At 32.6% G+C, this 14,307-nt stretch overlaps 3 protein-coding genes across 3 annotated transcripts; all 3 read left to right on the top strand.

The window, feature by feature from the left end:
* The first annotated feature begins 2,056 nt into the window (after positions 1-2,056).
* LOC122722393 (thaumatin-like protein 1) lies at positions 2,057-2,951 on the top strand. The gene has a single exon (XM_043953083.1). It carries the CDS (start codon positions 2,081-2,083, stop codon positions 2,759-2,761), a length of 681 nt encoding a protein of 226 aa, XP_043809018.1. The 5' UTR covers positions 2,057-2,080; the 3' UTR covers positions 2,762-2,951.
* Positions 2,952-3,244: 293 nt separating this feature from the next.
* Positions 3,245-7,924, top strand: LOC122723143 (osmotin-like protein OSM34). Its single transcript, XM_043954441.1, has 2 exons — positions 3,245-3,379; positions 7,647-7,924. The coding sequence occupies exons 1-2, from the start codon at positions 3,253-3,255 to the stop codon at positions 7,922-7,924; spliced, it is 405 nt and encodes a 134-aa protein (XP_043810376.1). The 5' UTR covers positions 3,245-3,252.
* A 301-nt stretch (positions 7,925-8,225) lies between these two features.
* Positions 8,226-14,286, top strand: LOC110609455 (pathogenesis-related protein R major form). The gene is made up of 2 exons (XM_043953917.1): positions 8,226-9,000; positions 13,185-14,286. The coding sequence occupies exons 1-2, from the start codon at positions 8,367-8,369 to the stop codon at positions 13,790-13,792; spliced, it is 1,242 nt and encodes a 413-aa protein (XP_043809852.1). The 5' UTR covers positions 8,226-8,366; the 3' UTR covers positions 13,793-14,286.
* The last annotated feature ends 21 nt before the right edge of the window (positions 14,287-14,307 follow it).

The raw sequence follows: 14,307 nt of genomic DNA, 5'->3' as shown, positions 1-14,307 counted from the left end.
GGCACTCGAAAAGATTGCTTAGCGCCTGTTTAAGTGCCAGTATCTGGCGCCACTTTAAACAGTGCCAGACCTTTTTTTTTTTTAAAATTGTGGCCTGACGCCATTTAAAGTGGTCCGAGGCCATAATTTAATTTTTTAATTATAATATATTATAATAAAATATTTATATTATATTAATTTAATAATTAAATATATATAGGAGTATTAAATTAAATAATTAATAAAAATTAATTAATTAATATAAATATTTAAAATTATAAAAAATAAATTTATTTTTTATTGCACTTTTATATAAAATTATAAAATAAAATTATACTGTAATTTAAATAATTAATAATAAATAAATAAATAAACTAATTAATATGAATATTTAAAATTATAAAAATTAAATTTACTTTTTATTAGACAGTTATTTAGAATTATAGAATAAAATTATGTTGTGATTAAATGTTATATGTGATCACTTAATTATTTATAATTTATCAAAAATAATAAATTTAATTAAATATTTTAATAGCAAGATAATATAATAATTTTAAATATTTTATATAAATTGTATATAATTTATTAAAAAAATAAATAAATTAAGTAATTAATTCAATTAAATAATTTTGTATAAATTTAATAGCAGAATAATATTATAATTCTAAATATTTTTATGTGCATTTCTTTATTATTAACTTTTATAATATTTTTATATATTAAAAATATTTTTATAAAATATAATAAATATTTATAAATGATTTTAGTATTTTGCAGAGTTATAAAATAACATTAAATATGTATGAAATTACCGATACTATTTAATTACAGAATTATTGTATTAATCTATTAAATTAATAAAAAAATTTATTATTGAATAAATATATACTATAAAAAATTTAATAAAGTAATATTATATACGATAATATTATATTATAAATATTTTTTATGTGCAGTCTTTTATTATTAAACTCTTATATATTAAAAATATTTTATAAAATATAATAACTATTTTTAACTTGTCTTAATATTTTGGAGAGTTATTAAATAATATTATCATGTGATTAAACATATACAAGATTACTCATACTATTTAATCATAGTATTAATATATTAATTTATTAAAATAATAACAAAATTTATCACTATATAAATATATATTATATGATAAATTATTTTTATATATCCAATCACAATCAAATTATTATACATCTAATTATAATAAAATTAAACTTTAAAATTATATAATATCAGTAATTTTTTATTTAAAAATTACTAATAAAATCTATTAAATATTACAATATTAAAATTATAAAAAAATTTATTATTATAAAAATATAATATATTTAAATTAATATAATATAAATATTTTATTATAATATATTAATAATTAAAAAATAAAAAAATTAAATCATGGCGCCAGGCCACAATTTAAAAAAAAAAGAAAAAGAAATTATCTGGCGCCGATTAGAGTGGCGCCAGATCCTGGCGCCTGTTAAATAGACGCCAAACAATTTTTTCGGGTGTCACCGAGCACCCCAATTTCAAATCCACAAATATTTTTTTTTCAACTCTAAATTTACAAATTAAAAACCTTCTATCCCTAAATTGGCAAAAATCCAATAATTTTCCTATATATATATACTTAAACAATAATAAATAACACTTTTATGAAGTATCATTAAAAAAAATTAGGTTTTGACATTTAAACACATTATTAAATACTTGATAATTTTTATTAGAATAATTTTTTTAATAAAAAATATCAGCATATTGTTAAAGTGTGATATGAAATCCGATATTAATTGGAAAATTGTCCCTCGGTACATCCTTCCCATCTAAGGAAGAATACCAAGTTAAGGCCTCAAAGTCAGAAGTCTAAGGAAGAATACCAAGTTAAGGCCTCAAAGTCAGAAGTCTTTCCTCTCAATTAAGTTATTATTATTATTATTTTTTTCATTACTGTGCACAGAGATTTTGGCAATCTCTTGAAGAAAATTCTAACTAGAAACCCATTTTACACGACAAGCCCGTCTATAAATACCTTAACCATTTCTATTGTAGCACCAACAAACTACAAAAACACTTAAAATTTGAAATGATGAGTCTCATCAATACTCTTCCTACCATTCTCCTTTCCCTTGCGCTCTTTATTACAACAATTCATGCAGCCACTTTTGAAGTGGTTAACCAATGTCCCTACACAGTTTGGGCTGCAGCCTCACCTGGTGGTGGGCGCCGTTTGGATTCAGGACAAACCTGGACATTTGATGTAGCACCAGGCACCACCATGGCTCGAGTATGGGGTCGAACTAATTGCAATTTTGATGGCAATGGACAGGGCCACTGTGAGACTGGCGATTGTAATAGAGTCCTAGATTGCCGAGGATGGGGTTCTCCACCAAATACCTTGGCTGAATATGCACTCAATCAGGCCAACAACTTGGACTATCTCGACATATCTCTTGTTGATGGGTTTAACATTCCAATCGACTTTAGCCCCACCACCGGTAGATGCCGGGGAATCCGATGCTCCGCTAAAATTAATGAGGAGTGTCCAAATCAGTTGCGAGCTCCTGGGGGTTGCAACAATCCTTGTACTGTATACAAGACCAATGAATATTGTTGCACTAATGGGCCTGGGAGCTGTAGTGCAACCGATTTGTCCAAATTCTTCAAGGATAGGTGCCCTGATGCTTATAGTTATCCTCAGGATGACAAAACCAGCACGTTCACTTGTCCTAGTGGAACCAATTACAAGGTTACATTTTGTCCATGAGGTCCTACTCTTTCTTCCATGGGAAGATGATATAGTTTATAGTAATGTAGAATAAGAGATCAAGAGCTTCTATCGTAAGCCCAGTAAAATTCCATGTTTATAACAATTTACAGATGTTGTAACTTATCACAAGGATATATATATTAATGATGTTATTAATAAAATGTTGTTTTCTTATGGCAGTCCATTACTTCTTTGGCTCTAATGATTTCAATGTGTTATATTTATAACTTACGATTCAATAGAAAGACTAAATAGAATAAATTTCTTATTTTCAACAGAATACATGATTTTTAATTAAATTAAAATTAAGTAAACTCAGAAGTCAGAAGCTTTGCCTCTTAATTAATGGAAAATGGAAAAGTTAATGCTTTCCCATTATCGTGCGTAGAAATATTGGCAGTCTCTCGAGAAAAGGTAAAACCCATTTTACACGACAAAACCATTTCTAATATAGCACCGACAAACCACATAAACATTTGGTAGCTGAAATGATGAATCTCATCATTCTCATTTCTCTTACCCTCTTTTCTACCACAATCCATGCAGCCACTTTTGAAGTAGTGAACCGATGTAGCTACACAGTTTGGGCTGCAGCTATACCTGGTGGTGGAAAACGTCTGGACTGCATCATCATCAAATTATGCAATGCAACATATTAATGAATTCTAATGCAAACACCCTATAATATCACATGGCATTCGTGATGCATGAACATGCTCAAAATTTATTTTCATTTGCTTTAAAACGTAAGAGTTTATTCCACTCACCTCAAGCTAGCTCTGACAAGACACTGAAGCAGCTAACTCACTGCTGGAGTTCTCGGTTACTCGGGTCCGAACCTACACAGGTGGACTCAAATGAGGGACCAAACATACATGAACATAACTCTGAAATACTCCCCAAAAACTCTCTAAAACACCTTAAAACAATCATAGAAATCATGCAAAGGAAGGCTGAACAGGGCACTTTCGGCGGCAGGTTCGGCGGCCGAAAGTCCCTCCAGAGCCGAAACTCAGTGACTTTCGGCGGCACCTTCGGCTGCCGAAAGTCCCTTCCAGAGACAAAACTCATGTATGTTCGGCGGCCGAAACTCCCCTCCAAAGCCGAAAGTCCACTTTCGGGGGCAGGGTTCGGCAGCCAAAAGTTGGCCTCCACAGGCAGGTTCGGCGGCCGAAAGTCCTTTCGGCTGCCGAACCTGGTTTCTTCCAAAGGGTAGAAACTTGGTCCCAACATGCACAAAAGCCTCCCAAACCTTTCAATCACGCAATCAACTCAACCAAAACATGCATACTCATACCAACAAGCATTTAGGGGCCTCAAACTATCCTAAACCCCAACCAAAACACATCAAATATACATATACAACCCACATTGCACATAAGCATCACATTAACTCCTAAACTCAACATCTAACTTAATCATGCATCTCTACCCCATAAAACCTCTTAAAACTTGTTTAAAACATAGAATGAGCTCGAGATCGACTCTTACCTCTTGAAGATCGAGAGATAGCGTGACCTAACTTGGAGATTTGAGAAATCTCGTTCCTTGGGTCTCCAAGCTTCACAACTTCGATCTAAACTCGAGATCTTCAAAACCAAGTGAAAACTCGTAAGAAAATCATGAAAACTCAAAGGAAGAAGTTCAAAAACGATGAGGGACGGTGGAGAACTCACCCTGGCCGAAAACAGGGGAAAAGCTTGCCCGTTTCGGCCCTGGGGTCCCTTTATAGGGCTGGCCCTACCACCTTTCGGCGGCCTAACGTGCCTTCAAAACTCATGCAAGTTCGGCGGCCGAACATGAGGTTCGGCGGCCGAACCTTAGCATCTTTCGGACGTCTAACTTGGCCCCCTAAACTATCCCACGTTCGGCGGCCGAACCTGGAAAAGTCTCCAAAGCCCTCTTAAGCAAAAACTCAATTCTTTCTTACTTAAAATCATAAAATACATTAAAACATTTTGTGAAAACATGATTTTACCCTTCTAGAAATCTCCGACATCCGAGATTCTACCGGACGGTAGGAATTCCGATACCGGAGTCTAGCCGGGTATTACTATAAATTTTATAAAATAACAAACTTACTTGAATAAAAAAAAAAAATAACAAACTTACTTTTAACACAATGAAAATAGTTTTATGATTTATAAAAATTTAAACAATAATCAATAAAATTTAAAATATTATTAATAACAAATAAAATTATTTTTAATCATCAGGGAATTCACATACAATGTTTTGTCTGGTAAATATTTATATTAATTACTATAATTATTTTTATATTTAGGTGTATAATAGGTTATATTTTAATAATTAATATTAATTTATGTAGAAAGATTATGACCTATTTATATATAAAAAACGGTATTTAAATAGGAATAAAAATCAAGTTTATGATTATACAATCTCTAAGATTAAACAACTAACCCATCTATCAATATTTACTTCCTATATTAATATATTTACTTGCTATAATCTATAACACTTCCCTCAAGTTGGAGTATAAATATTAATCATGCCCAACTTGTTACATATATAATCAACTCGTCCCATACAATTTAGTAGACACCGAATTTGTGAATCCAACTTATTTCAATAGTTGACGTACTCACAAAACTTCACAAACGATTTTTACCATGACTCGACATTCAGGTTCAGCACTAAAATAGGAGACCACATTTTCTCAACTTGGTAAAACGCCTTGCACACATCATAAATACGAGAAATATTCCCTTTGCCAGAATATAAAAATTCCAAATACTCCATTAATTATTTAACAAATTCAGAATGATTAATAAGACTAATCACCTTACTGTGAATAAAATTTCGAATTCGTGAATAGTACTTGTGAATAGTATTCGGTGAATAGTATCCGATGAATAGTACTCATGAACAGTACCCGATGAATAATTCCCGTGAACAATACCTGATGAACAGAATCCTAAATCTCCAAATGTTACCCTTTATGGATAACCCAAATAAACAGAGTCCTAAATCTCCAAATATTACCCTTTACGAGTAACCCAAATAAATAGAACCCTAAATCTCCAAATATTACCGGATAATCCAAATGAATAGAGTACTAAACTTCCAAATGTTACCTTGTGGATAACCCAACAGAATCCTAAGTCTCCACTTTATGAATAACCCAAATGAACAGAGTATTATCCAAATGTTACCCTTTATGGATAACCCAAATAAACAAAGTCCTAAATCTCCAAATGTTACCCTTTACGAGTAATCCAAATAAACAGAACCCTAAGTCTCCAAATATTAACCTTTATGGATAATCCAAATGAATAGAGCACTAAATCTCCAAATATTACCTTGTGGATAACCCAACAGAATCCTAAGTCTCCAAATGTTACCCTTTATGAATAACCCAAATGAACAGAATATTAAGTCTTCAAATGTTACTCTTTATGAATAACCAAATGAACAGAGTCTAAATTTACAAATGTTACCCTTTATAGATAACCCAAATAAATATAGTTCTAAATTTCTAAATGTTACTCTTTATGAGTAACCAAATGAACAGAGGTCTAAATCTCCAAATGTTACTCTTTATGAGTAACCCAAATGAATAGAGTTCTAAGTCTCCAAATGTTACATTTTTATAGGTAACCCAAATAAACATAGGTCTAAGTATCCAAAAGTTATTCTTTATGGATAACCCAAATGAATAGTATCAAAAAAATGCCTCCATCTAACACCTAAACGGCACACGAATCACAAATCTAACAAAGAAACTGCAAAGCGATTTTGGCATCCTCTTTAAGTGAACGGTGAGAGACAAATATTATTCTAAATGCATAATACAAAAAAATAGGAGTCCTGAATCTCCAAAAATTTAAAACTTGACGAGAGAGAAAAAAATAAATCTCTACGAACCTGACTCTGATACAATGTGAAAAGAAAATATTTTGTTATTGTATTTCATAAAAAAGATTACAACCTATTTATATATACAAGGCGGTATCTAAATTGAAATAAAAATCAAGTCTATAATTATACGATCCTTAAAATTAAACAACTAACCCATCTATCAATATTTACTTCCTATATTAATATATTTATTTTCTATATTAATATATTTACTTCCTATAATCTATATCAATTTAAAAAAATTTACTATTTAGACAAAAATTAAAAAAAAAAAACATCCGCCCTTAAAAACCGAACATGAATCTCGCATGATATGCACGGAAAAAATAAATAAAAAAATTGTCCTATTTGATTTATTTTTTAAATAGAATATTGCGATTTATATTTAAAAAAATTAATTATATAATAAAAATATCTCTACTTTATATTATTTTCCAATAAAACTATATTAAATTAATATTATATTGTTAAAATCAAAGAAACCTAACGAGGAGCAGCAGCCATTAGGAAGGTCAATAGCGAAAAGATTCCCCAAATCTAAGAGAGATTGAATTGCTAAAAAACGATGGTGGTAATATTTTCATTGCAACATTGTAAAGATGAGAGTTTGTCAGATTCCCAACAACGAAAACTCAGCCATCCACTGCCAAAGAATCTTGTACAGCTACCGTGGCTCAACAACCCCCCACATGTAGATGAAAAACAGAGAAATATAAGAGAAAAAGGGCTCTTGGCGATGTCTTGAAGCCAGCGAGCAGCAATGGCTCCACTTATAGACCCTAAAATGCTATTCTCCTTAGAGAAACTCTTTGATCACTTCCTCTGAACTTGCCAGAATAAAACCAACAAGAACATTATCAAAACACACCCTCTCTATTTAGCATCAAATTTACCAAAAAATTAAACAAACTTAAATATGCACAAGAGGATCATAGCTCCTCCTCCCTATAGAAGCAAGGAAAGTCGCTCCATATTAAGAGGCCAAGTGCTCTAAAGCAAGGCACCACCATGGCTCGAGTATGGGGTCGAACTAATTGCAATTTTGATGGCAATGGACAGGGCCAATGTGCGACTGGCGATTGTAATAGAGTCCTAGAATGCCGAGGATGGGGTTCTCCGCCAAATACCTTGGCTGAATATGCACTCAATCAGCCCAACAACTTGGACTATCTTGACATATCTCTTGTTGATGGGTTTAACATTCCAATGGACTTTAGCCCCAGCACCGGTAGATGCCGGGGAATCCGATGCTCCGCTGACATTAATGGACAGTATTAAGGGAAAAAAAGAAAACATTTTTAATCTGAAAGTGACAAGAAAATTAATCCTACCTAAGGTGGACATTTCTCCTTGTTATAGTCCTTCAATACCGCTGCTGCGTAATGATAAATCGTGTAGAATTTTCCACACCACCATTCCAAGTTTTTTCTTCGCATTTAAGGAAAAATCAAATGTAACTTGAGTCTATATAAATTTAATACATAAAATTATAAATGCTATATATATTTAAAATATATTCAATTTAAATAAAAAAATACATAAAGAATTCCTGTGAGGCTTAATTTATTATTGTTATTACTATTATTTTCAAAGTAAACTCAGAAGTCAGGAGTCTTGCTAGAAAATGGAACGCGTAGAAGAAGTAAAACCCATTTTACACGACAAAGTCATTTATCAAAACCTTAACCATTTCTAACCACAGAAAAATTTGCTAGCTGAAATGATGAATCTCATCATTCTCATTTCTCTTACCCTCTTTTCTACCACAATCCATGCAGCCACTTTTGAAGTAGTGAACCGATGTAGCTACACAGTTTGGGCTGCAGCTATACCTGGTGGTGGAAAACGTCTGGACTCGGGCCAAATATGGACAATAAACGTACCATCAGGCACCACCACGGGTCGAATATGGGGTCGAACTAATTGCAGTTTTGATGGCAATGGACTCGGCAAATGTGAGACTGGCGATTGTAACAAGACCCTACAATGCCAAGGCTTCGGTTCTGCTCCAAATACTCTGGCTGAATACGCACTCAATCAGATCGACGACTTGGACCTTCTTGACATATCTCTTGTTGATGGGTTTAACATCCCAATGGACTTCAGTCCGAGCACCTACGGATGTAGGGGAATTCGATGTGCCGCTGACATTAATGGACAGTGCCCAGATGAGTGGCGATCCCCTGGGGGTTGCAACAATGCTTGTACTATATATAAGACTAGTAAATATTGTAATGCCAACTATTTCACCAAGTTCTTCAAGGAGTTGTGCCCTGATGCTTATAGTTATCCTCAGGATGACGAATCCAGCTTGTTTACTGCTCCTGGTGGAACCAATTACAGGGTTACATTCTGTCCCTGACTTCCTACTCTTTCTTTTCTGGGTAAGATGAGATGCTTATAGTTATCCTCAGGATGACGAATCCAGCATGTTTACTGCTCCTGGTGTGGTGGAACCAATTACAGGGTTACATTCTGTCCCTGAATTCCTACTCTTTCTTTTCTGGTTAAGATGAGATGGTTAATTTATAATGATTTGAAGGGGTTCAGATTTTATGAAAATGAAGATATACCTCTCATAGCATTATTAGATTCTTTAATATCATTCTATCAAAACAAGGAAGCAAACTACACAATATATAAAGTCTAATTGATAAGGATAAAAAATCATCATCTCAATAAAATTTTATTTTGGGTAATATTTTTCAAAAAAAAAAAGACCATGCATAGGAGGCATTGGCTAGATCCACCGCTCACATGCACAGATCCATTATCAATTTAGCTCAAGGTCTATCTACTTTACTTTAAGTCAATCTCACTCATCAAGATATACATATTTACTTTTGTTTGTCTATATTGCTTATTTCTTTTTTGGTTACAGGGTAAATTTCTAGATCTTGCATGTTTTTGATAGAGAGAGCAAAATCCACGAGAAGGCTTGTTTTTCTACTGTGGTTATCTCCTTGGTTCATGGCGTTGGAAAGGCTTGATTATTTTGTCCTTTTTGGCTCGATCGCATCTACAGAAATTGAGAAAGTGATTTTGAGGGGGAGATTTATGTCTTCCAGTATAGTTGTTAGCCTTTTGGAGCATTGTTGGTGAAGTTTTTCTCTTCTGAAATAAAATTTTTGTTTTCCTTTTGGATGTGGTAGTTTGATTGAATGGAGATTCGAGATTGGTTATGGTTATTTCCAAGGTTAAGTCTCTGTCTGAGGTGGAGTTGATTGATATTTGTTTGGCTGCTAAAGATCCCCTAAGTTTGGTCCTTGATGGCTGCTGATACTCAAGGTGTGCTTGTTTTGTTTTATATATTTGGACTTTAATAATTTTTCGTTTAATATGTTTGAATGAGTTTTAGCTCAATTGTCTTTTGAATCAGAAATTATTAGTCTGTAATATACTTATATATAACGAAGCCAAACATAAAATATATATTTGTATTTTTATATTATTTAATATTACATTTATTAATTAAAATTTTAAATTAAAATAAAAATTATAATATTTAAATATAAATTTAATCATAAATGGTAAAAAAAAAATATCAAAAGTCATCCTCTTTATCCTTGGGTGTCTCTGTATTTTGCGACTAGACTATAAATTTTATAAAATAACAAACTTACTTTTAACACAATGAAAATAGTTTTATGATTTATAAAAATTTAAACAATAATCAATAAAATTTAAAATATTATTAATAACAAATAAAATTATTTTTAATCATCAGTGAATTCGCATACAATGTTTTGTCTGGTAAATATTTATATTAATTACTATAATTATTTTTATATTTAGGTGTATAATAGGTTGTATTTTAATAATTAGTGTTAATTTATGCAGAAAAATAATATTTTATTATTGTATTTCATAATAAAGATTACAATCTATTTATATATAAAAAACTGTATCTAAACAGGAAGAAAAATTAAGTTCACAAACGAATTTCAAATCCATGAAAAGTACCCGATGAATAATTCATATGAATAATACCTGATAAACAGAACTCAGAGTCCTAATTCTCCAAATGTTACCATAATCCAAATGAATAGAGTTCTAAATCTTCAAATATTACCCTTTATAAGTAACTCAGAGTCCTAAGTCTCTAAATGTTACCTTTTTATGGATAACTCAAATGAACCGAGTCTTAAATCTCCAAATTTTACCCTTTATGGATAATCCAAATGAACATAGCCCTAAATTTTCAAATATTACCCTTTATGAATAATCAAATGAATAGAATCCTAAATTTCCAAATATTACCCTTTATAGATAACCCAAATGAATAGAGTTTTAAGTCTCCAAATGTTACTCTTTATGAGTAACCAAATGAATAGAACCCAAAGTCTCCAAATGTTACCCTTTATGGGTCAACCCAGAATTCTAAGTCTCCAAATGTTACCCATTTTATGGGTAACTCAAAAGAATCGAGTACTAAGTCTTCAAATATTACTCTTTTATGGATAATCCAAATAAATAGAGTCCTAAATTTCCAAAAGTTACTCTTTATGGGTAACGCAAATGAATAGTATAAAAAAAATGCCACCATCCAACACCCAAACGGCACACGAACTACAAATCTGATAAGAAAACTGCAAAACGACTTTGACATTCTTTTTAAGTGAACGGTGAGAGACAAATATTATTTTAGATAGATAATACAAAAGAACAGCAGTTCTGAGTCTCCAAAAATTTAAAACTTGACGAGAAAGAAAAAAATAAATATCTAAGAACTTGACTCTGACACCATGTGTAAAGATAATATTTTGTTGTTGTATTTCATAATAAAGATTACAACTTATTCATATATAAAAGACGATATCTAAATAAAAAGAAAAATCAAGTGTATAATTATATAATTTCTAAGATTAACAACTAATTTATCTATCAATATTTACTTTCTATATTAATATATTTATTTTTTATATTAATATATTTACTTCCTATAATCTATAACGATTTAAAAAAATTTACTATTTAGACAAAAATTAAAATTTTAAAAAAATTTACTATTTAGACAAAAATTAAAAAAAAAAAAAAAACGTCCGCCCTTAAAAACCGAACATGAATCTCGCATGATATGCACGGAAAAAATAAATAAAAAACTTGTCCGATTTGATTTATTTTTTAAATAGAATATTGCGATTTATATTTAAAAAAATTAATTATATAATAAAAATATCTCTACTTTATATTATTTTCCAATAAAACTATATTAAATTAATATTATATTGTTAAAATCAAAGAAACCTAACGAGGAGCAGCAGCCATTAGGAAGGTCAATAGCGAAAAGATTCCCCAAATCTAAGAGAGATTGAATTGCTAAAAAACGATGGTGGTAATATTTTCATTGCAACATTGTAAAGATGAGAGTTTGTCAGATTCCCAACAACGAAAACTCAGCCATCCACTGCCAAAGAATCTTGTACAGCTACCGTGGCTCAACAACCCCCACATGTAGATGAAAAACAGAGAAATATAAGAGAAAAAGGGCTCTTGGCGATGTCTTGAAGCCAGCGAGCAGCAATGGCTCCACTTATAGACCCTAAAATGCTATTCTCCTTAGAGAAACTCTTTGATCACTTCCTCTGAACTTGCAAGAATAAAACCAACAAGAACATTATCAAAACACACCCTCTCTATTTAGCATCAAATTTACCAAAAAATTAAACAAACTTAAATATGCACAAGAGGATCATAGCTCCTCCTCCCTATAGAAGCAAGGAAAGTCGCTCCATATTAAGAGGCCAAGTGCTCTAAAGCAAGGCACCACCATGGCTCGAGTATGGGGTCGAACTAATTGCAATTTTGATGGCAATGGACAGGGCCAATGTGCGACTGGCGATTGTAATAGAGTCCTAGAATGCCGAGGATGGGGTTCTCCGCCAAATACCTTGGCTGAATATGCACTCAATCAGCCCAACAACTTGGACTATCTGGACATATCTCTTGTTGATGGGTTTAACATTCCAATGGACTTTAGGCCCAGCACCGGTAGATGCCGGGGAATCCGATGCTCCGCTGACATTAATGGACAGTATTAAGGGAAAAAAGAAAACATTTTTAATCTGAAAGTGACAAGAAAATTAATCCTACCTAAGGTGGACATTTCTCCTTGTTATAGTCCTTCAATACCGCTGCTGCGTAATGATAAATCGTGTAGAATTTTCCTCACCACCATTCCTAGTTTTTTCTTCGCATTTAAGGAAAAATCAAATGTAACTTGAGTCTATATAAATTTAATACATAAAATTATAAATGCTATATATATTTAAAATATATTCAATTTAAATAAAAAATACATAAGAATTCCTGTGAGCCTTAATTTATTATTGTTATTACTATTATTTTCAAAGTAAACTCAGAAGTCAGGCGTCTTGCTAGAAAATGGAATGCGTAGAAGAAGTAAAACCCATTTTACACGACAAAGTCATTTATCAAAACCTTAACCATTTCTAGCCACAGAAAAATTTGCTAGCTGAAACGATGAATCTCATCATTCTCATTTCTCTTACCCTCTTTTCTACCACAATCCATGCAGCCACTTTTGAAGTAGTGAACCGATGTAGCTACACAGTTTGGGCTGCAGCTATACCTGGTGGTGGAAAACGTCTGGACTCGGGCCAGAGATGGACATTAAACGTACCATCAGGCACCACCTCGGGTCGAATATGGGGTCGAACTAATTGCATTTTTGATGGCAATGGATTCGGCAAATGTGAGACTGGCGATTGTAACAAGACCCTACAATGCCAAGACTTCGGTTCTCCGCCAAATACGCTGGCTGAATACGCACTCAATCAGTTCGACGACTTGGACTTTCTTGACATATCTCTTGTTGATGGGTTTAACATCCCAATGGACTTCAGTCCCACCACCTACGGATGTCGGGGAATTCGATGTGCCGCTGACATTAATGGACAGTGCCCAGATGAGTTGCAGGTTGCCGGGGGTTGCAACAATCCTTGCACTGTATTTAAAACCAATGAATATTGTTGCACTGATAGGTCGGGGAGCTGTGGTCCAACCAATTTCTCCAAGTTTTTGAAGGATAGATGCCCTGATGCTTATAGTTATCCGTTGGATGATGAATCCAGCACGTTTACTGCTCCTGGTGGAACCAATTACAGGGTTACATTTTGTCCATGAATTCCTACTCTCTCTTTTATTTATAATGATTTGGGATTATTAGATTTTTTTGTCATTCTATCAAAATAAGGAAGCTATCTCTTAAGGTCGATATCAAGCGTAGCAGTAAATAGTAACCCTCAATCACTCCTCTCTCACACGGCTGTTGATTGTCGGTGGCTTTTGGTTCTCTTCTCCCCTTCGATGCGGTTGAAAGAAAGGCTTCACAACTCTGTCTTACTTGGCTGGATTTATAATTCTTTTTTAGATTTGATGGTTGGATCGATTTGAGATTACAAGTGGTTATGGTTCTCTGAGATGGAGCTGTTATTCCCAAGTTTGGTCCCTGATAGCTGAAGCTGCTCAGATGGCACGGTAGAGAAGCTCCATAATCTTCTTACTTGGTTACAGTTTTGGGGGTTCTGCATATAGGCCTGGGCTGATTTATATATTTGGACTTAGTATGTTTCAAGCCTTCTTCTGACTTTTAATGGGCTTCAGCCCAATTATCTTTCCATTCACACATCTTTTGTATT

This window comes from Manihot esculenta, chromosome 2 (assembly GCF_001659605.2).
Source record: "Manihot esculenta cultivar AM560-2 chromosome 2, M.esculenta_v8, whole genome shotgun sequence".
In the NCBI taxonomy this organism is placed as follows: Eukaryota; Viridiplantae; Streptophyta; class Magnoliopsida; order Malpighiales; family Euphorbiaceae; genus Manihot; species Manihot esculenta.
The sequence above is the reverse complement of the archived record's forward strand: the minus strand, read 5'-3'. Positions and strand labels throughout refer to the sequence as shown.